General features: G+C 54.9%; 1 protein-coding gene across 1 annotated transcript in view; it reads left to right on the top strand.

Moving 5' to 3' along the window:
* Positions 1 to 745: 745 nt before the first annotated feature.
* The window catches only part of SLC16A2 (solute carrier family 16 member 2), a 41,182-nt gene continuing 19,750 nt past the window's right edge, over positions 746 to 22,177 (top strand). The window contains exon 1 of the mRNA XM_014877151.2: positions 746 to 1,085. Within this exon, the coding sequence (XP_014732637.2) occupies positions 746 to 1,085 (340 nt within the window). The remainder of the gene's footprint in view (positions 1,086 to 22,177) is intronic.

The following is a 22,177-nucleotide window of genomic DNA, read 5'->3' as shown; positions in this document are numbered from 1 at the left end:
AGGCGAGGGAACAGCTCCCAGAATCATCGGGTTTGGGTCGCGGCTGCTATCCCGCGTGGAAAAGGCAGCGTGGGGTGACCCGCTGGGGACAAGGGACAGCCCCGCTGCCGGGGTGATGCTGGCGGCTCCCCCCAGCAAGAGCCCGGCTTGTTGTCACACAAACGCTCCCCAAACTTTTCGGGGCAGAGCACGCCAAAAATCCCACCGGCACGCGCGGCGTGGAAGGAAACGCACCCATCCCCTGGCCGGCTTTTTGCCACCTGCTCGGGCGGCTTCGGGGGCTCCGGAGGGGAGGGTGGCATCCCCCGCCGGGCCACCGAGAGCCCCCCGGGCCGAGTCCGCTGGATGCCCCGCAGCCTGGGGGGGACCGTGCGGGGCCGGGGGGGACAGCGGCGGCTCCTCCATCGCTCCCTGCCGCCCCCCGCTCCCCGCCGGGCCCCGCGGGGGCGGCGCTGGCCGGGACCCGCCCCGGGCCGGGCCCGCCGCAGGATGCGGCGGCGGGGGCGGCGCGGAGGCTCGGCGGGCGATGCGGGGCCGCGGCCGGGCCCGGGGCCGCCTTTGAGCGCCGCGGGGGGACGGGAGGGGGGCGCGGGGGGACGGGCGGCCCCCGCCGCAGGTAGGGACGCGGGGGCCGAGCGGAGCGATGGAGGAGGAGGAGGAGGATGGAGGCGGCGGAGGGGAGGCGGGGAGTGAGGCTGCGGCAGGAGGGGGCGGGCGGGGGGGCCGGCCGGGGGGGGCGGCGGGCATGTGGGACCGGCTGCGGGGCAGTCGGGCGGCGGGCGGCGGCCGGAGCGCGGCCGCGATGGCGCAACGCGACGAGAAGGTGCCGGCGGCGGCGGCGGGCGAGAGCGAGCCCGGGGCCGGGGCCGGGGCCGGGGCCGGGGCCGCCGCTGAGCGGGAACAGAGCGGGGTCGCCGCGCCCTTCCAGCCCCCCGAAGGTGGCTTCGGCTGGGTGGTGGTCTTCGCCGCCGCCTGGTGCAACGGCTCCATCTTCGGCATCCACAACTCCTTCGGGATCCTCTACATGATGCTGCAGAGCGACCTGGGCGAGGGGGAGAAGGACCCGGCGCTAGAGTTTAAAACAGGTACGGGCTCCGCGGTCCCTTCCCCGGGCAGGGCAGGGCGTGCGGGGGGTGCCCGAGCGGAGCGGGGATGCCCGAGCGGAACGGGGAAAGGTGCGGCGGCGCGGCCGGCGCTGCCTCCCGGAGCTGGAAGCTCCTTCTCGGCTGTGTTGAACCTCGATTGCTCCCTGCCCCCTCTATCCTCGTAGCCGTGGCTATATTTATCTCCGGCAGCATCATGTGTTTCTAAGCTCCGATGTACTCAATTAAAAGTAATTCGGCTGAAAAACACGCCCTTAGCTTGTCCTGCCGGTGTGTCTTGGGGTAAAGCAGAGCAGCGCTGGTGAATCAGCTGCTGGGTGTGAGCCACCCCCTCTAGTTTTCTTTATTATTGTTCTATTTTATGGGGTTTTTCAAGCTTTCTATCCGGCTGCCTTGCTGCCCGGGGGTGGCTGCAGGAGAGCATCTGCCACGCTCCGTCCGAGCCGTGTCCATTCAGTGGGACAGGGCAGGGCTGCCAGCGCCGCCTGCGCGGTCACTCCGAGGGCAGCGCGGGTTCACTCGCGCTTAACATCCCTGAAAAGCGACATCCATGGACTGCAGCCTTCTGTGCGTGTTGTAGGAACCACAGGCCCGGCCAGGATGCAGACTGGGTAGGGTTAACGTGGAGAAAAGGGATGTTTCTTGCTGCCAAGACCTTGCTGCTGAAGTAGACTTGGCAGAGGGACGCCAGCCTGCTGGCGTGGTGGTCCCAGCTGGACATTAGCTTTTGGGAGGCCCAGTTTTGTCCCAGGTCCTGCTGTCCCCCCTGGAAGATCATTTCCATCCCTGGGATGGACACCCGTGGCCCACCTTGCTCTCATCTGCCAGGTGGAGACGAGCACTTGACGCTGAGGGAACCTGCTGGTGGTGCTGTCCTGACTCTGGCTGGGACGTGGGCAGCAGTCAGGAGTGTTCTGGGCAGAGATGAGTGCCAGGGGTGTGTAAGGACCTCACAGCCTGGTTTTGGGGACCAGCGCTGCCCGCGCTCCCTCCCTCAGCTGGCGCATGGCCCGCGAGTGCGGCGGGGAGCGCGCCAGGATGAAATTCATTACGGGATCCACCACATCTACAATCCCAAATTAACTCCGTGATACTCTTACCAGGGAAACGACGGGACCGTGTAATTACGGCTACTAACGGAGTGCCACAGCGAGCTGCGGACGTGTGGCCAGCTGTAATTAGGGAGATTGATGGGCTGGGAGTGTGTGTGTGCTGTGTGTGCGCGCGTGTGATGCCCAGGAAGCTCATAGTGTAGCTCTCTGTTTCCTGCTGCCTGTGATTGTATCTAGAAAGCCTAAGGCAGGGCTCTAAAGGTAGAAGCGGTAACAAAAGAAATTAAATGCTGCAAGTTCTGGTGGTTTAAAGGCTCGGTGCCCAAGACAGAGGTTGTAGGAGTCAGCATCTGCCTCTCGCTCCTGCCATCTATTTATTTAAGGCTATGACCGCACAGAGGCCTCGAAAAAGAAAGGCGTGTGGGTGTGCGAGGTGAACCCAGGCTGGGTAATTAAATTGCCTGGGTGACGAATATATTCATTTTGGAGTGGGTGCTTAATGAAGAGGCCGTTAATAAGCGAGCCGTGGCTCCGAGGTTGCGGTGCCGAGGCTCCGGCGGCGGTGCCGGAGCCCGACTGTGGCACCTCCGGGGCTGCAGCTGCGCTGGCTGGGGCTGAGGACAGCGGGGTACAGCCCAGGGCCCCCCTCCAGCCCTTCTTTCCTCTCTCCCACCCCTCCCCGCTCACAGCGTTGCATAATTTCCCCGCGGCGCTCGTTTGCGTGCAAACATAATCAGGAAAATATCGTAGCTCCTTTCCAAGCGCTAAGTGATATGGCCTTCCTGAAAAGACCGGTGCTGTCTGTTTGTCCTCCGACGTCAGTCTGAGCCCGCCAGCTGCAAGCAACAGCTGGACCCCAGGGAGCCCCTCAGCCCCCGCCAACAGGGAGCAGGTTGGGAGGACGAGGATCCGCTCCCGGCTCCAACAGCAGCATCCAGTATGGCTGTGGGCATGGCTCAGCCTTTTGTGTCTGCTCCTAAACCTCCTCCAGGTCTCAGGGAGGTGGGTTTGTATCAAAGAGGGGGTTTGGAGGCAAAATGGGGAGTAATGCTGTCAGCTGGTCAGGCATCCCTTTAAAAATAGGGTTCTGTTTATGCTAAAGCGGGTGCTAGTCGGCACTAAACAATAGCCGCCCCGGCTATAATTATCAAGGTTTATTTCTTGTTTGCATTGGTCACGTTTTCTTGCGTTTGATCTTGAGAAACGCAGGATCCGTGGAGTTCAGGTCTGGGGTCAGGCTTTGAAAACAAACCCCGTGGCAGCAATGCATCGAATGCATAGGCTCCTCTCTTTAAAGAAATATACTGTGCTGCCTATGTCAACAAGCACGGCGGGCTGGGGCGGGCGGGAGCTGCGACCACCGCGTGCCCCTTCCCCGCGGGACGCCAGCGGGGAGGCACACTCTGTGCTTTGGGGTTTGTTTTCTTGCGGGGGGAGTGGAGGAATGCTGAGACCGGAATAAAAAAAAAAAAAAATAAAATACATGTGAGCGCTCGGCCAGGAGAAAAAAAAAAAAAATCCAGCTTTGCTGGAGAGGTGTTGAGTGATGCTTGAGGGTGTTTGCTGGGAGATGAGTGGTGACGTTTCCCTCTGGTTGTACAAGGCTCATTCTGGTGCTGGGGGATGCAGGGATCCGTGGCTGTCCCGGTGCTGGTCCCACACTGAGGGCTGACACTGAGCCATCGCAGCCCCCTCATCTTCCCCAGCTCCAAAAGCGCTTTTGAGAGGCAGCACAGCCCTGGTGAGCATTAACCGGGCATTAACTTCTTACATCAGTGCCTGCTCTGCCGCTGCTTGGATGCTGCCCCAACCTTGGGAGAGGGGACCACGAGGTGGCCTTGTCCCTGACCAGGGCTGTGCCCTCAGCCAAGGAGCCACCTGAAGGTCCCAGAGGCTGCCCCAGCTGCCTGGGCAGAGCCAGGAGAGTGACATTTCTTGGTGCATCTTGTTCCTCCAAACACATCCTTGGTGCCGTACCCGGGGTCTGGAAAGCCCCGGTGGGACAGCCTGCAGAGTCACACAGACTCTGGTTTTTAAAACAAAAGGTCTATTTATCTTTTTCTTCTCCCCTCCTCCGCTTTGTGTCAATATCCCAGGTATAGATTAACTCTCTTTGCTTAATATTTAATGTTTTGGTGCCTGGAAATGGAACTGAAAGCATTGGGAGAGATGGCCTGAGAGCTGGTCTGGTTTGGCTGCAGCTCCTCTGAGTGCATCCCTGTGTCCATCAGCATCCTCTGATCTGTGTGCAAGAATCTGGGCAACAGTTTCCCCTCTTTAGTCCAGCTCCAGACAGGGAGCAGGGGCTGCTGGAGCTCCCTGTGCTTAGGGAAGCTGGAATGGTGCATGGACCACAGTCCTTGAGTGGCCAGATCCTGAGGCCAGGGCAGGACTGATGTCACCTTTATTCCTGAATTCCCGTCCATTTTGCTGGCGAATTTCTTTGTGCTGATTTCACATCCTTATGACAGGTGAAAAAGGCTGGTTTTACTCCAGCATTGTAATGAAGGCTTGGTAAGAGAGGGGTTTTTTGGGGGTTTTTTTTTGAAAATAGAGCATTTCGGTGCTAACAGTCGTATGAAAGAGGGGGAGGAGAAGCCCTGGACTCCTCTCTTGGGCTGAAGAAGATTCTGTGGGTGGGTGAGCATGGCTGGAGCTTTAGGAGCTGGGAAAAGAAATCTGAAGGTGAGGGTAAATCACAGAGAGCTTTGGGTTGGAAGGGACCTTAAAAATCACCACACTCCACCCCTGCCATGGGCAGGGACACCTTCCACCATCCCAGGGTGCTCCAATCCCCATCCAGCCTGGCCTTGGACACTCCCAGGGATCCAGGGGCAGCCAGAGGGCTGCCCACCCTCCCAGGGAACAATTCCTCCCCAGGATTCCATCTAACCCTGTCCTCTGGCAGTGGAAGCCATTCCCTGTGTCCTGACCCTGTCCAGCTCTCTTGGAGCCCCTTTAGGGGAGGGGGAGAATCTCCTCCCTCAACCTGTTGGCCAAGTTGCTTTGGATTGCAAGAGGTAATTCTTGGAAATGATCCCAACAAAATTCTGATAATGGGGTCATTGTCCATTGCTGGCCTTTTGGAGGCTCCCATCTCTTGAAGGTGACATTGTGGTTGTCACTTTCTTACCCAAATCTGCAGGATTTGGAGCTTTAGCTAATTACCAGGGGGCTGTGCTGGCCCCGTTTCACAGCTGTATTGGCCAAGGGTGCTGTGGACCTCGGAATTCCTGGGGCCTTTCCCATGTCCATCCGGGCTCCCAACCCTCCTCTAAGCCCATAGAGGGATGCACTGACATGAACAATATTTACCTAGCCCAGATGGGGATGTAAATCCAGCAAAAAGAGATAAAAAAGACGTTTTTATTACCTTGCCCTGCCAGCTGGGGAGTGCAAAGGGCAGCACGGAGCTTTCCCAGATTTACTGGGAGTTTCCCATGGTGGGATGCCAGTGTGCCAGGCTCTGCCCCAGCTCAGCTGCCTCTGTTTTGGGAGTTTGTGACTCCAGGGAAACATGGGGGAGTTGTGAGGAACTGGGGTTTTGCCTGAGCTGATTGCAAGGTGCCATGTCAGATAAAGCAGCCTGAAAAGCAAACAAAGCTCAGTCATGTTGTTAAACCTGGTTCTTGGGGCTGTCGGGAGCGATTAAGGTTATTAGGAGGCTGGAGTGCTGTTTCTAAGGGAGGTTCTTGTTTTTCAAGACTGCAGGGGCCCTCTCAGCCAGCACATTTAGCATTTTAGTGCTTTTTAATTTACTTTTAAGTGTTCTCCAGCCAGGCAAGAAGATGTAAGGTTGTATTTCCTGGTGGCCATTGTCCTCGAGTGGTGGCAGCTCCTGTGACCTCGCTGTGGCCTATGAAGAAGTGGGACATGGAATTGTGCAGTTGGCTTGGAGTTTTTTGGTCCTTTTAGTTGCAATTAAACGAGCAAAGCCACCTCCACTTCGTGGGGTTTGGATCTTAGGTTAAATTTTGAAGGTGCTGAGTTGCAGTTCCATCAGTGAGACTGGGCTGGGAGCAGGAGGAGGATGAGGAGGGATTGGACGGTGAAGGGGTGAGTGCTGCACACCACAGGGCTGGGATGGATGTGGTGGCACCAGGTGACAATGGGGTGTGATGCAGTGCAAGGCAAAGGAACCCTTTCATTTCCTGCTTTGGGGAGAAATCCACAAGTTTAACAAGCCACCCTTTCATTTCCTTAAAACCCCTCAGCAGCTGGAAGGCGCCCATCAGCTGGGGTGGTTCTCATCCAACACCTTAAAACAGACCTAACCCATCCTGGTTAAAACAGGCCTAACCCACCCTGGTTAAAACAGACCTAACCCATCCTGGTTAAAACAGGCCTAACCCATCCTGGCTAATACAGACCTAACCCATGCTGGTTAAAACAGACCTAACCCATCCTGGTTAAAACAGACCTAACCCATGCTGGTTAAAACAGGCCTAACCCATCCTGGTTAAAACAGACCTAACCCATGCTGGTTAAAACAGACCTAACCCATCCTGGTTAAAACAGACCTAACCCATGCTGGTTAAGACAGGCCTAACCCATCCTGGCTAATACAGACCTAACCCATGCTGGTTAAAACAGACCTAACCCATCCTGGTTAAAACAGACCTAACCCATCCTGGTTAAAACAGACCTAACCCATGCTGGTTAAAACAGGCCTAACCCATCCTGGTTAAAACAGGCCTAACCCATGCTGGTTAAAACAGACCTAAGCCATCAGGCTGGGCCAAACCCCGTAGCTGTGAGGCACGGCTGACCTTGCTGGCAGTGCCCAGGGGCTGGCAGTGCCCAGGGGCTGGCAGTGCATAGCTCACGTGGGTGTTGTCATCTCCTGTGTCCCTGGGACAGCTCCTCTGCATCTTTCCCTCCTTATCCAGAGTGTCCAGACACATCTGTTCACAAGGATTATCCCATTTATGAAGCAGCACCATCAGTCACCCCATCCCACCAGTAACAGTCTTCCAAATATTCTGGTGGTGTGACAGGGACCATCAGGGTGGGTGGATGTGGAGCCAAATTCCCTGTAGGGCAGTTTGGGGAAGGAGGAATTACCTGGGTTTCCACCTCCCAGGGCTGATTTTTGTATCCCATGGTGTGCAGGGGGCACCAAGCCAGCCCTGCTCCTGCTGTGCTGACAGGGAGGTGACCCTGGTGGGACGGTGGCACTGCCACTGTGCCTGGCAGGATTTGGCACCATTTCTATACGAGCCCAGAGCAGCCTTTTGCTGTTTTATCCCAGTCACTCCTGAGGACCTCAGCCAGTGTGGCACATGCCAGCAGCAGGGGGACACGTGTCCCCTCTTGGGGACATCAGCAGTGTTTGGGCTGATGCCACGGGCACTTCCAAAGCTGTGCCCCCTTGCTGGAAACAAATGAAGCTCCACCCTGGCTCCATAATATTGGAATAGGTTGGAAAAGGCCCCTAAGATGACCAAGTCAAACCATATTGGGGTTCTGCCCACTGTTGGCTTCTGTCTGGGTGCCATGTGGAATTTTCTGGCACATCCCCAAATACCTCGGTCTCTCCAGCTCACTTTTTTTGGAATGATCACCCTTCGGGGGTTTCTTGTGAGCGGGTCAGAGCATGGAGGAGGATGCCAGAATTCCCCAGCTGAGTCAGAGACCACGCACCCACATCTTGCAGCTGGCATTTTCCCTGAGGAATCACTTCTCCCCAGATCTCTGCAACCTCTGCATCCCATGGCAGCACCATGGCAATGGGCAGCAAGAGGACTGGACACCAGTCCAGCAGGTGTGCAAATGGGGATACTGGGGATACTGGGAGCACTGTGATGGGGATACTGGGAATACTGGGGAATCACTTCTCCCCAGATCTCTGCAACCTCTGCATCCCATGGCATCACCATGGCAATGGGCTGTAACAAGAGGACTGGACACCAGTCCAGCAGATGTGCAAATGGGGGTACTGGGGATACTGGGAGATTCTGGGAGTTACTGGGATGGGGTTACTGGGAATACTGGGAATATTAGGATGGAAGTACTGGGATCACTGGGAGCAAATATGCTGCTGCACCCATCAACAGTAGGTATTTGTTGCTTTTTCCCCTTCCTCTTCCTCGAAGGATTGATTATTCCCTATTGCCAGGGAGGCAGATGCTGCCCTTTGGCGCCCAGCCCTGCGGATAAAGGTCTGCTGGAGAGGTGTGTGCCAGGCTGGGCATGGCCGGGGGCACCGGAGCGCTCGGTTCTCCGCGGCGCATCCACCCCGAGACAGTTGGGGCGGTTGCAAAACCCCCATGACGTGTGCTGGGAATTGCTGCAACACGCTCGCAGGTTCGAGCCATCCCAGCCTCTCCCCGGCACCTCGCACAACAGGTCCTGCCAGCTCCGGGGCCGGCGCTGCCCGCACGCCCTGCCCGCCCCGGGGCTCCGGCCGCGGCCAGCGCCGCTCCTGCCGCTGCTCCCTCGGGTACACCCCGCGGGCAGGCTGGCACAGCCCTGCATTCCAGCCGCTCGTCTGCAGGGTTTTCCCCCTCGGTCCTTGTCCTTTTTAGTTGTAGATCCCAATAAAATTACCTGGTGCACGAGTTGAGTGTGCCCACCTTGGAGAGCTGGAGCGGGGTGAAACACGGGGGGAAAAACACTCGGGAAGAGCTGCTGGGTCACAGCACCGTGTCCGTGGTGAGTTGTTTTGCTGGAACTCATCTTGGGCATCCTTGGCAGCTGTGCCATGCCGTGCCGTGCCATGCCTGGCCTCCTTGCAAGGAGCAGCCCAGCATGCTCTGAGCAACCTCCCGGCCTCATATGGGATCACCCTGCTGCAGGATGGCAGCCCCAGCACCCCTTTGCATGCCCCAGGGGAGCTCCAGCTCGGGGATATCCCAAACCTCCATCCCCACACCCCACAGGAGGAGCATTGCACCCCATGGCTGCATCGGGAGCTCCTGGAGCTGTGTCCCGGTGCAGGCACCCCCGTGCCAGGTGGGGAGGCTGTTTTGGGGTCAGTGCTGCCAGCAGCATGGTTTTGGGAGAATCTGGTCTGTAAAACCTCATACTAGAGGAGAAGAGCTCACCAAACCCTGCTCCTCTGCATCTTTGGGACTTTTTTGGCTCTGAGTTTGGTTTCAGCAGTTCCTGATGGGTTTTGCTTGTTTTGCCAAGGCTGGGTTGGACGGGGCTTTGAGCAAGCTGGTCCAGTGAAGATGTCCCTGCCCGTGGCAGTGGGGTTGGACCTGGACTTTTGCAGTCCCTTCCAACCCAGACCATTCCATGATTCCCTGCAGAGCAGCTGCCTCTCCCGGGGCAGGCAGCCCCACATGCTCTGGAGCAGCTCAGTGCATGGGCTGACTTGTTGGGGTTCGCCCCAGGCAAACACTGGGGCCCTTCTCAGGGAGGAGAAACAACCCTACCACAGTGCCTGCAGGCAAGGAACCTGCTCTGAGCACCCACCCAGCACCCCATCCTGGGGACCAGCTGAGCTGGGGACCTCAGTTCACCCTGCCCAGTGGCATCCCCAAGGGCCCTTTTCTTGGTCATCTCACGTCAGATGTGAACACCAAAACAAAGCTTTTGTTTCAAGATCTTGGCCTTAATCTGTCTGCCCGCAGATCCCGTGCGTAAAAGGGAGGCAAAATCCTCCCCTCTCGGGGGGATGTGGGTGTTTGCCAGGCAGCCAGAGGAGTTTTTTGCACAAATCCCGTGCAAAGCAGGGGAAGCTCAGTGAATAAACCTGGAGCCCACCGAGGTGGGAATCACATCTAATGGCAGCTCCTTCAGTGAGGATTGTGCCTCCCATGCTCCGTCTGATTCGAGTCCGATGGAAAATATCATCTGTGATTAAAGATTGACGGTAATTACATAATGGGTATGCACCAGATGATGCCCAGACAAGCTCCCTCCTGGGATTTCCCAACTTTTGGAGTGTTTGCAATCATCCTAAAGAGCTTCCTTCTACCAAAGGGAGGGTTGTAATTATTGATTTTAGGGCAGCACCCGGCAGAAGGCTCAGCAGCAGCACCGTGGTCACCAGAGCTGGGCTGTGGCCACCCTGCCTGCCCTGATTGCCCTGGGGCATGGGCAGGCACAACCCCCCAGCCTTGCAATGGCAATAAAAATACCATAAAATAAAGGAGAACAAAAATAATAAGGCAGTAAAGCTGCTTTTTGGATCTGCTGGCAAAGCGAGCAGAGCGGTTGCAGCCGCGACCGGTGACGAAAAGGCAACGTCAGGATGTTCTTGATGGTGGGCCAGCTGTTAATCCGTGTATTTTAGCAAAATCCAGTTCGTTTCTTAAGATTTGTGGGAGTGGGGACAACCGGGGGTGTGGGGAGCTTGTCTGGGATTAAACCTGCCTGAGAGCCAAGCACGCCAAGCTCGCGAGCCCGGGGAGAGCTTAATTAAAGTCAACGGAGAAGCGTTTCCAAGAAAATAATACGGCGTTTTTAAACGGGATATTTTCGTTCTGGGCCCAGAATGTCTCCTTTTCCCTCTTCGGTGTCAGCTTTAATAAAACAAAACGAGATCTCCAAGAAAAACAAATTGGAGCTCTTAAAAGGCGCTGCGGAGATAAAAATCAGTAACAGTGTTGCTGGTAACACCTTGGGTTATTAAAAGGGAAAGAATGCTAACGATGCCAATCGTACCGGCCTTTCTTGTGGCTGCTGCCCGGCGGGAGCCTGCTCGCCCTGCCAGGGGGCCACGGGCACGGTGCCACTCGCCCTGGCCCCCGGGCTGGGCTGCAGGGCCACCGAGGCTTTGCCGTTCGCTGGCCAGGGCGATTGGGGCGTGTTTGGGAAACGCTCGCGCAGGGAGGGTTTTGGAGTTTCCTTTGCCAAGGTTCTGGTGGCAGCTCCCGGGGTCAGGAACGGTGTTGAGGTCAAATAGTGAAAAGCTTGGAAGGATGGCAAGGGTCAGGTTTCAGAGGACACCAGGCTTTAAAAGAGCTGAAATCAGGGCTGGTGCTGTTGAGAGGATGTCACAGCACATCAGAGCTCCTTCAGAGGCGATGACCATGTGAATGGAAATAGCGAACTGGGCTTTTCATGGCCTCAGAGTGGCTGGGTGTGGCTTTGCTCCTCATTCCAAGGCATCAGGCTGGAAAAGTGGGGTCACTTCTTCTAAATCCAGTGCCCCAATCCCATTGGCACAGCTGGATGTCACACTGAAGGGTTGCTCTCACAGTGCCCTGGCCCCAGGCTCTCCCTGAGCCTCGTGTTGCTCCCCAGGATGCTGGAGCAGGGATGTGGGAAGGGCTCTGGGGATGTGGCTTTGGTCCCTCCACCATCTGTTTCTGCCTTCCCACAGCCAGAGAGGGCTCAGAGCTGCCCCTGTTTTCCGTGTGCTCCCATCCTGGCCGGGGCTGAGCAGTCCTGGGAGCTGGGCATGGCAGTGGGGCAGGGCACAGGCACAGGGGTGGTGCTGCTGCCCCAGGTTCAGAGGGAGGAACCTGCTGTAGGGTCCTGTCTGTCCATCTGTCCCGAAAAAGGAGAATCCTTTTGGACAGGGTGGCTTTAAAATGCCCAGGGTGATGATTTCGAGGCCAGCTCCTGCCCAGCTGCATCAGATAAGGCAATTACAGCTTTATCACTTAATTGCAGAGCATAATAATAGCAGTGGTATCGGGATAGGTAGTTGCCAAGGAGGGAATATCGGTGGTGTTGGGTTCTTAGCTTTTTTTTTCAATATAAACTCATTGGTGCCCCAGCACTGCTGGAGGTTTGAGGTCTTTGTGAGGCTGCTCCTGCCTGTTCCTCACCATTCCCCTACCCAGGGGAAAATTCAGCATTAAACAAAAGCTGTGCTGACTGTCCTGATGCCAGGGAAGCTTCTCCAGACTCGGTGAGAACTCAGCCTGGGAGGGGAAAGGGTGAGGACTGACGAGGATGTTGTCAACAACTTTGTGGACAGCTTTTCCCTTGCACCTTGGGAATGAGATTTCCATCCTTTGCAGGTTTTTCCTGTCCTGCTCAGCAGGTGTGGGGTGCACACTCGTGGCTGCATGAGGGCACGGGGCTAATCCTGGGGGCCCGGGTGCCCTTGGGAGGCACAGCTGGGAATAAATCCTAAAGCCCTTTGCACCAGGCTTTTCCACTCTCAGTGTCACGTGCAAAATGCTCAATCACTGCCCTGGAACCCAGACGGGAAAATGAAAATTTTATATTTGGCAACTCGTTTGCAGCCTGCTGGGGTGGTGTGGGAGAGGTGAGAGACATTGGCTGCGATATGCGGAGCTCTGCTTGTCTCTGACTCACGTGCTCCCAGTTTTCCACTCTCCCTGTGGAACCAACAAGGAGGCTGAGCACTCCCAGTATCAGAATTTGGGGCATTTCCCCACCCAAACCGGCCTGGCTGGTGCTTTTCTGCCTTGAGAACGGGGGTTTGCAGGACCCAGAGTGGGTTTCTCACCAAGAACTAAAGTTTTGACTTGCTTGTACTGATGTCTGCAGGGTCAGGTGATAAAAACTCGGTGATCTGGGGGTAAGTGATGGTGTCACAGGCTTTTAACTGAGAGCTGAAACTCCCTTGGGATCTGCATTTTAGGAGAGAACCTTTATTAAGGGAGATTCATATAAAATCCAATGTGTTGCCCAAAGCTAAGAAATCATGGCAGATTTTTTTTTTTTTTTTTTTTTTAGCTGTTAAACTCTGCCCTGCTTCAGTTCATCAACCAAAGCGTGAACCTGGAGAGGAGGCACTTCAGGTCCTGGTCTGACCCCTGTGCCTGGCTGTTAACTCCTGCTGGTCCATCCTAATCTCCATCTGGAGATAAGATTAGCCCCAGTCTGGTTTTGCAGAGCTCGTTTCCTTCCCTTGGGACAGCATCCTTCCAACCCCAGGGTTCCCAGCCCCACCATCTGCAGCCTCCCCCCGCCACAGTTGGTGTTCCACTGGCCTCATAAACAAAAATGACGCAAAAATAAAACCCACAGAAAACAGTTTTTACAGCAGGCAGAGTTTTTCTACTCCACAAAGGCGGTTGTTTAGATTTTTTTATTGCCGGATGAAGAAGGACGGAGATAAAAAACAACCCTAAAAGCTGTTGGGAAGACGATGCGAGGCAGAGCGGCGGCGTGGAAAGCGATGTCTCAGAGGGCTTGAATGTTTCCTCTGCTTCCGAATCACGAACGAGCTGTTGCAAAATGCCAGGCATTGCCGGCTCATTCCAGCCGCTGGCCACGCGCCGGCACTTTGTGCAGCAGATAACTCCTGTTTTATCACCCGACAAAGGGGCCAAAGCTTCCCCTGAGCGCTGGAGCTTGGGAAGATGGTGAAAAACCGAGCGAGCAGGATGTGGGGCCGGTGTGGAAGCAGCAGGTTGTTGGCCGGGTTCCCCATTAGTCAGGGTGACGAGTCGATCTCCTTTCCCATTTTCTTATGAATGAATCAGTTTTGGCTCGGCCCGATGGTCAGACTGGTTCCACGAGAAGTATCTGGTATCAGTCTCATTAGCAGAGAGACAAAAACGAGCCTCTCCCCTGGCTCTGCAAACTGCCTGTGATCCCGACAGGGCTGACAGGGGCACTGCCGGGGGTTCAGCTCCTCCATCCCCACATTCCCTCCCTCCTCTGTGCCTCTCCCAGCTCCTGGGCGAGCTGAAGCTTCAGGGACACCTCAAAACAAGTGTGGGGGCACACAGGGTCCTGCATGCCCAGCCCCCCGCTCTCCAGGGGCATCCGTGCTGCAGCACGGGGGTTTTTAGGGGACAGTTTCGGCTCCAGGCTGTCTGTGTTTGCTGTTCCACTCAGAGTCAGTCCCTGGCCAGTGGAAAATGCTTGGAAATTTTGTCACAATTTCAGCTGGAGCAGTTGGGATTTGGGAGCCCTCCGTGCCCAGGGTGGCACACAGGGATGTGTGGCTGCCTGTGCTCAGCCCTGTCGTGAGGATTTGCCGTGGTGTCACCTCTCTTCCCTTCTTTGTTGGCACCCGGCACCCCTGTCCTGCTCTGCCTGTCTTTAATGCCACCCACGAGTGTGTGCCAGCTCCCTTGGGAAGGGGTTGCCCGTGCCAGGATCACTGCAGGGGCTGAGGAATGTGATGATGAATGCGATGAAGCTCAGGAACATCATCCCTGGTGCTGGGCTGGTGTCCTCCAGCACATCCCCATGGATCTGCTGGGGAGAGCAGAGGGCTTGGACTCACCCCGTGCTTGGATCTTTGCATTCCAGGGCTGTCCCTGACCCCTCACATCCCTCCGTACCCCAAAATCCTGGCAGGCTTCAGCTCCACGCTGCTGCATCATCTCAGCTCCTGCTTTTCCTTTGCCCCTGAGCATGGACGGGTGAGGGGGGAGCTCAGGCAGTTGAAAACAAGACGGGGGGTGTGGGGTGTGTTCCCTACAGCAATCCCACCCTTGGCACCTGTAGGACAGGGGTAATTCTGTAGGGACAGGGGTAATTTTGTAGGGGTAATTTTGTAGTTACCAAAAAGCCATTTTTCCATGGGGAGGAAGAGGAGGCTCCTTGCCCACAGAGATGGGATGCAAGGCTTTTAACCCTGACTCTCATGACCAAACCTCACCCAGTAACTGACAGAAGCCTTCATTAACCTGCCCTGTTGTTTATTCCCATTTCAAAGCCCTTGATGCAGCAAAAAGCGAAGGCATTTCCTCAGGAAAGCACATTAATGTTTCACCTGCCTTCAGAGCCCTTTCCTAGCGGGGCACTTGGAGTGGTTGGGGCTGTCCCCAGATCCCCTCGGTCTCGTTAAACATTGTGTGGCTCCACGGGAGCTCTGCCTGTGGCTGTCGTGTGGGTTCAAGCCCCCAAGGGCTCGGTTTTTAATTTATATGTAGATGTGAGTGTGTGCATAGATCCACACAGGCATATTTATGTATATGGATCACGGATCCCCATGGCAGGGGCTCGGCGCTGGGTTGCTGGGATGGGGATGGGGAGCAGGGGGCTCATCCTGCTGGGATGGCTCTTCCCCTCCTGCCTGCAGCACCGAAGGGCAGGGCTGGCCCTTCCCCGGAGCCACCCGGCGTCTGAAAAACTTTCAAATGAGAGCAGGTCAGCCAAAAGTGACAGCCCGTTGGCAAAGGGGTGTAACCTGCTTCTTGCTGGGCTTAAAAAAAAAGATAGATAAAATACTGCTCGTTTTCACTGTGCTTTAGTGGTCGGATTTGCTTAATGACAGCCTGGTCTATTTTTCTGAGATATCCAGTTGTTTTCAAATGTGATCTTTAATGTAAGGAAGCTCCAAGAGATTAAAATCACATGGATATTTTACCCTTCTCTTGCCCTCTGGGTGTCTGGTTTGATGATGATCAAGTGTTGTGTCATCTGGGGATCTTTTTCCTGCTCCTTAGGCTCCAGGAGCTCTATCCAAAGGCTCTGATGTCTGTGCTGCAGAGCTGGGGGAAACTCTCCAGTGTTGGGGCAAGAAATAAATTCCTGATGGGCATCAGGAGAAGAGCCCAGATGTTCCAGCACGGAGCTGTGTCAGCCCAGGATGACTGTGCCTGCCCCAGGGCTCTGCTCAGCCTGCTTAAAAACACCTTTCCTTCATTTATTTTGATTTTTGAATATATTCTCTCAGTCAAGGAAGCTCTCCAATGTGCTCACTCATCACCTCGTGTCCCTCATGCCATGGGAGGGTTGGGGCTGAGCTCTGGGACAATGACACCAGTGTGTCAGGGGGGAGAGCTGAGGTGGAAGGGGCCATGGAGGGAGGTGTTGCCTCCTTTGTGGGGGCAAAACAACTTCAAAAACCACCTGGCACAGCCTGGGGAGGGGCCTTCTTTCAGAAAGCACCTGGAGCAGCCACCACGATTTTCCCTTTCATATTTCCAGCCCCGTGCATTGTCGAGTATGGGCAGATTTTATTTATTCTAGGAAATTTGGGCTGCGATGGGTGAAAGCAAATAAGTAACATAACTGAAATATTTTGGTAAGATTGGGGTGGGTGGCTCTGCCCAGGTGCCACAGGGGAGGAATCCCAGCCCTCTCCATTTTAGGGTTTTTGCTCCAGTGGGGCTGAGGCTCAGCACTTTTTTCCTCAGGAGTTTGGAGGGTTCTGGGGGGTGGCTCTGGAGATGATGCTGCAGGGCAGAGCCAGCAGTGCCAGTGGAGAGGCACTGGGACAAACACAGGGATTCTTTCTTCCAGCCTCACTCATCCTGGGGATGATGGGTGTTTGGGAGGTTTGGTTCTTCCCACACCATCCTCATGCCCATCTCATAGGAAATAGAATCCTGGAATATCCCGAGTTAGAAGAGACCCTCAAGGATCACCCAGTCCAATTCTAGACCTGCAGACACCCCAACAATCCCACCCTGTCCCAGCTCTCCTGGAGCTCTGGCAGCCTTGGGGTCATGCTCATTCCCTGGGGAGCCTGGGCAGTGCCAGCCCCCTCTGGGGAAGAATATTTCCTGATATCCAACCTAAACCTGCCCTGACACAATTTCATGTTATCTCCATCTCCAATTCATTCACCAGGCAATGGGGAAGGATCAGGCTGACTGGGAGATGTGGAGGGGAGGATGGAGAATGTGCAGTGCTGGGGTACTTCCTGATAGGGGACAGAAGGTGCCTCACTGCCTTCAGCTCCCTCCAAAATGGCACAAATCAAGGTAATTAAATGTTCTCACTCCAGTGAGGGACAGGTTGCAAAGGGATGCTTGGAAATTTTGCAGCAGGGAAGGTGTCAGTGGGGAGAAATGCTTGGAGTTCAAGACTGGCCCTTGTCAAGGGGTAGTACAGATAATATATTAAACACCCTGGAAGGATTGAAAGGATGGTTTAGTGATGGGCTTGGCAGTGCTGGGTTAACAGTAGGACTCAATGGTTTCAAAAGACTTTTCCAACCTAAACAACTCCATAATTCTTTGATTCCAAGACTGGACATGCCCACCACCAGAGAGTTCAGAGGAAAGGCTGTGCAGAAATCTGCCAGGACTGGGAGAAGGCTGCAGATGTCCTGCAGTGGCAATTATTTGTCTGAAAACCGGTGCCAGGGCTCCTGGGTTTGGTGTCCAGCCTGTTGGGACTCTCTCCCTAATGCTCAGGGCTGGCAAAGGGCTGGCAGTACTTTTCTTTCTGAGTATCCCTTAATTAGCTGAAAGGAAAGGCTGTCAAGTACCCAACTGGGAAGGAGAAAGATCTCCATGAGCCTGTGACCAGCCCAACATTTCGCCTCCATTTATTTTCCCTGACTTCTTTGTTTTCCCCTTTGAAAAAAAGGGTGTTTTTCTCTTTCCTTTCATTTAGCTGCTATTTATTTGCTGGTAAGTGGAAGGAATTCAGCTGGGATCAGCTTGGCTCCTGCCAGAGCCTGGAGTTGAAAAGTTTCCGTGGGGGAGATGTAAGAGCAGAGCAGGGGGGTTGTTTTCCACCCGCCGCCGGGTCCCTGGGTCATGGCCAGCCAGGTTGCATGGCTTTAATTCTCCTTTTTTTTACTGGGATGTTGACAAGTGCCCATGAGAGTTGTGGAGGGAGGAGCGTGGAGCTGGGCCGCGGGGTTTCTTCTTCTCCTCGCTGTTAATGGGAAACAGAAGATGGCTTGGGAGAAATTTGGCAAAGAGGGGAACTTTTCTGTCTCTTCCAGCTTGGAAAAAAGTATCCTTTCTCACCCCTGTCTCACCACAGAGGGAGGAGGGTTCCCAAACACAGCCCAGGAGGGGGGCAGAGAGTGCCCAGCGATTTCACAAGGATGGAGCAGCCATGGGCCACCAGCTTTGTTTCGGGAGTGGGGCCCGACCTGCCTTGCATTGGTGGCCAGGATCCATCCCATCTTCTCCCCAAGGCACCAAGGGCTTGGGATGCCCCAGGTGCTCCCACCCTGAAGCAACACTGGGGATTTTTGGGATCCTGTGTGTCAGGTATGATGCCACCAAGCAGATGGAGATGCAGTGGTGGATCAGGGCTGGCTCCTGTAGGGATGCACACGGGTTCTGTGCCTGCCTGGGCCATGAACCCCTGACCCTGGCATGAAGAGCCCTGTTGGCTTTGCTCCTCATCCAGCTTGTGAGCCAGCCCTGGTTTGCCATTGCTCCGAGCTGCTCTGGCCAGAGCCACAGCTCTGTGTCCCGGTGGATCGCAGGGCTGGCCAGGAGCCAAAGCTGGGAAAAGCTGTGGCAGCCACTCACATGGGGCAGCTGGCAGGGCAGGGACTGCTCCCAGAGTCACAGTCCAGCCCTTTAGGATTCTCAGGTGTGCCCCCAAAGGTGGCAGCGCTCACCTGGATCACAGCCTGGGAAAGGCTGGCTGGCCATGGCTGATCCCAGTCCTGGGGCTGGTGGTGCTCGTGTCCTTCCATCCATCCCTCCTGCCCTGTTTGTGAGCAGATGAAGCACTGGGCTGAATTCCTGAGGCTCCAGCACCCTGGTCCTCCCAGTTATCCATGGCTACAGGAACTGGTTGCCAGTACAAACCTGTCACTTACGTAAGGTGGCCCTGGTGGGATTCAAAGGAGATGACACATTTTGGGCTGGAGAAGCAGAAGGTGTCACACCTCATAGTTGAGAACAGGGGATGGCCATGGCAGGGTGGAAGTGCTGAGCTGTTCCCAGGCTTTGTGACCTTGCACCAGTGACTGCAGGAGGTTAATCATAGCCAAAGCCCAGTGAAGTTTGGTCAGGTCATGGCTTTTCCAAAGGCTGAGAGCTTTGGACGTGCAGCAGTCGGTGTCTGGGGCCAGAGCTGACCCACAGTGTCCCACAGAGTTAATCATTGCCATCAGCTTGGAACCTGCCTGGCTTCAGCACTGGGAACTCTTTCCCCAAAAACACAGGGTGAGGAGCCTGGAGGAAACCCCAACCCACCAGGATGCATTGGGCTGGGGAGAGCAATGTCCCTTGACCTTGACCCTAAACCAGATTTCTAACCCAGACCCTAACCTTGACCTAGATCCTAATCCAGACCGTAAATACAACCCTGATACTGCCCCTGTCCCTGATCCCAAACCTTTGTTGTCCCTTTCATTTTGTAAAGTGGATATTGTATTTATTGCCCTGCTGGAAATGGGAGAACCTGGAGCAGCCACTCAGGAGCCCCTGTTGGGCTCTCACTGTCACCTGCACCTGGAGCTGGACAGAGGGGAAGGATCTGATCTGCTCTGGTCACCCAGTCCCAGCTGGCAGACCCTGGGGGCTGCTGGTCCAGCCTCAAGCTGCTGTGTTAGGAGACGTGGCTGCTACTCCTGTGAGAGTGTAAATCCCAAATCACTCCACATTAAGCCCAGGAGTCATGAGACTTGGGTTCTGCCTTCCACCGCTGAGGGCTGGCTCTCCAGAACAGAGCTGGGTGCTGTTGCTGGGTTCCCCGTGGTGCTTCCCCCATCCTCCCACTTCAGGGCTCCCATCCTTCAGTTGTATTGCAGGGAGAACATGGAGGGGCATCACAGCTGGGGAGAAAAATGTGCATTAAAGCAAGGGGAAGATGGATAAAATCAGGAGGTCTGGTCTGTGTATTTGGAAGAGCTCTGGGATCCAGGGGCAGCCGGACCTTGGGCTGGTGCCTTGCTCGTCCTGATGCTGGAAGGAGGTTTTTATGTACATATATAAAAAAATACTTTCTTCTCCCTGTGGGTGTGTTTTGAAAAGGGGCTTGGGAACAATGAGGATTAACAAGCAGATAGAGAATTAAATGCAGGGTTTGAATCTTCAAATGTGTGCACATTTCAGAGCGTGTGTTTGTGCCAAGATAAACTCCGTCAGGAATAAACATCGTTTTACATGAAAGGCTAATTACAGATTGGTGCTCCGCGGGTGGGAGGAGGGAATTTTCACCAATTAAAATGGAACTTTTCTGTTTTTCGTAAAATTGCTGGATGAAAACACAGCCAGGGGCTGGCAAGGTGTTTGACAGCACAGTCAAGGGGGGAGATGCTCGTCCCCAGGATTTATCTTCCCCCCTCCCAGTGCTGAAGAGTCTTTGCCAGTTCATTTGGGCAGGAGCTGCAGGAAGGCACTGGTTCTGCCCAAACAGCAGCTGAGTGCCAAGACAGCCCTGGGCTGTCACCCAGGGAGATGGGACATGGGCAAACATGGTCCAACCCAACATCCCTTGGACTCACACGCCACCAGGAGAGCTTGGAGTAACAAGATCCTCGGCCTCCTTGGGTGTGTAGGTCATGGAAAGACGTCTGGATGGGACGTGGCCCACGTTGAGGAGCTGCAGCTCCTGTTTGTTGGGTAACTTTAGTGTGTGGTAGGTGAATCATCCCTCAAAAATTGCAAGCCAGAGGCGACGCAGAGAAGAAAAACCTTCCTGGCCTGTGGAGTGGAGTGCTGGGAAGAAAACTCCAGCCTGGGCACATGGTGGGTTTCAGCTGCAGAGCACATGCTGCCTTGTTGCTTTTGGACGGATTTCACAAGAATTTGCATTTCTGGACCAGCTCTGGAGCCTCCAAGGCTGAGGCTGTGGATGGGGAGGATGTGATGCAGCCCAGAAACCAGCTCTAACACCATTTTGCTCTAGCCAGGCTCGAGTTTTATGGGTTTGGAATGAAATAGATACAAAATGTGGCTGGGACTGAGTTTCTCTGAGATGTTGAGAGCAGGAACCCCAGGCAAACCTGGGGTTTCTCCGTGCCTGCTGCTTGCCAAGCAAAACCACAGATGTGTCTCCATCTCTACTTAGCGTGGCCACAGGGCAGCTCATTCTGGGACTTTTCTCTCACATAAGCTGAGATCTGTCACTTGGAGGTTACAGGAGGTGGCCTGGGCATCGTCTCTTAAAAGTCCCCTGCATCCTTGAGAATGAGGGGAGGCAGAGAGAAACAATCAGGAGAGGTGTGGTGGGGTTTTTAAAGCAAAGTACATTCCCAGCCTGCTCTGCTCCCGGGCTCTGTGCTCCTGAACCAGTTCAAAATTGATGTTTTAAAACTCCCCCATGGCAAAGGCTGGATTGACACTTGCTGGGTCTGATCTCTGGGAAGCTGTTGCCTTATCCATGGCCATGGGATCATGGCACAATGACAGGAGCTTCCACTTGTACAGCATTCACATATTTCCTTACCCTCTCCTAATACCACCATGAGCAGGGCACTGAAAGGGTCTTTAGCCAGACCTGGCCTTGAATAATTCCTCTGAATAATTCCATTTATTCCAATTTTCAGGCTGTTGTGGAATTGTTTTCAAAAGAGGGGGGAGTGGGGAGGGAGAAATCAGCCAAACCTGATAAAGGAGGACTTTGTTCTGAAGCTTTAGGGTATGGTACCAAGCAGGGCTTGCTATACAATTAATGAGTTTAGCTGGCTTTGAGCTGCACGTGATGCACAGTGGCTGCCACCATAATGCCCTGCCACCACCAGCTCCTATCCAGAGGAGCCTGGCTGCTTCAGTTTGGTGCTCCCCAGCCTTAGTTTTGGGTTCCTCAGCATCAATTTGGGGCTCCACAGCTTCTCAGCCTTGTTTGGTGCTCCCCAGCTTCACTTTGTGACTCCACAGCTTCAGTTTGGTGCTCCCCAGCTTCGGTTTGAGACTTCTCATCATCATTTTGAGGCTCCTCAGCATCAGTTTGGTGTGTCCTGGTGTTGGTTTGGGGCTCCTCACCTTCAGTTTGCAGCTCCTCAGTCTCAGTTTGGTGCTCCCCACGTTCAGTTTGATGTTCCTCAGCTTCGGTTTGAGGCTTCACAGCTTCAGTTTGTGGCCTCTCATCTTCTGTTTGGTGCTCCCCATCTTTGGTTTGTCAATTTGGTGCTCTCCAGGTTCAGTCTGGGGTTCCCCAGCTTTGGTTTGGGGCTCCTCATCTTCAGTTTGGAGTTCCACAACTTTATTTTGGGCCATTTTGGTGCTTCTCAGCTTCAGTTTGGTTCAATTTAGAGCTCTCCAGGTACAATTTGGTGCTCCCCAGGTACAATTTGGGGTTCCACATCTTTGGTTTCAAACTCCTCAGCTCGGTTCAGTTGCTCTCCAGCTCACTCTCCCCATCCCACCGTGCATCGTGGTGGCTTCCTCAGCTCTGACTTTTGCATCTGCCTTTATTTAAGCCTTGACCATCCATGCTGGGACCAGCTCAGCCTGCGGGGGGTGTTGAGCACATGGGGCTGAGCTGCTGGGAGCGGCTCAGGCTTCACTTTGAGAGCACAAGGGGATGACGCAAACGGCT

The sequence above is a fragment of the Sturnus vulgaris genome, chromosome 14 (genome assembly GCF_052056855.1).
Source record: "Sturnus vulgaris isolate bStuVul1 chromosome 14, bStuVul1.hap1, whole genome shotgun sequence".
NCBI classification, from domain to species: Eukaryota; Metazoa; Chordata; class Aves; order Passeriformes; family Sturnidae; genus Sturnus; species Sturnus vulgaris.
Note: the sequence above shows the minus strand (reverse complement) of the source record. Positions and strands in the feature narration are given on the sequence as shown.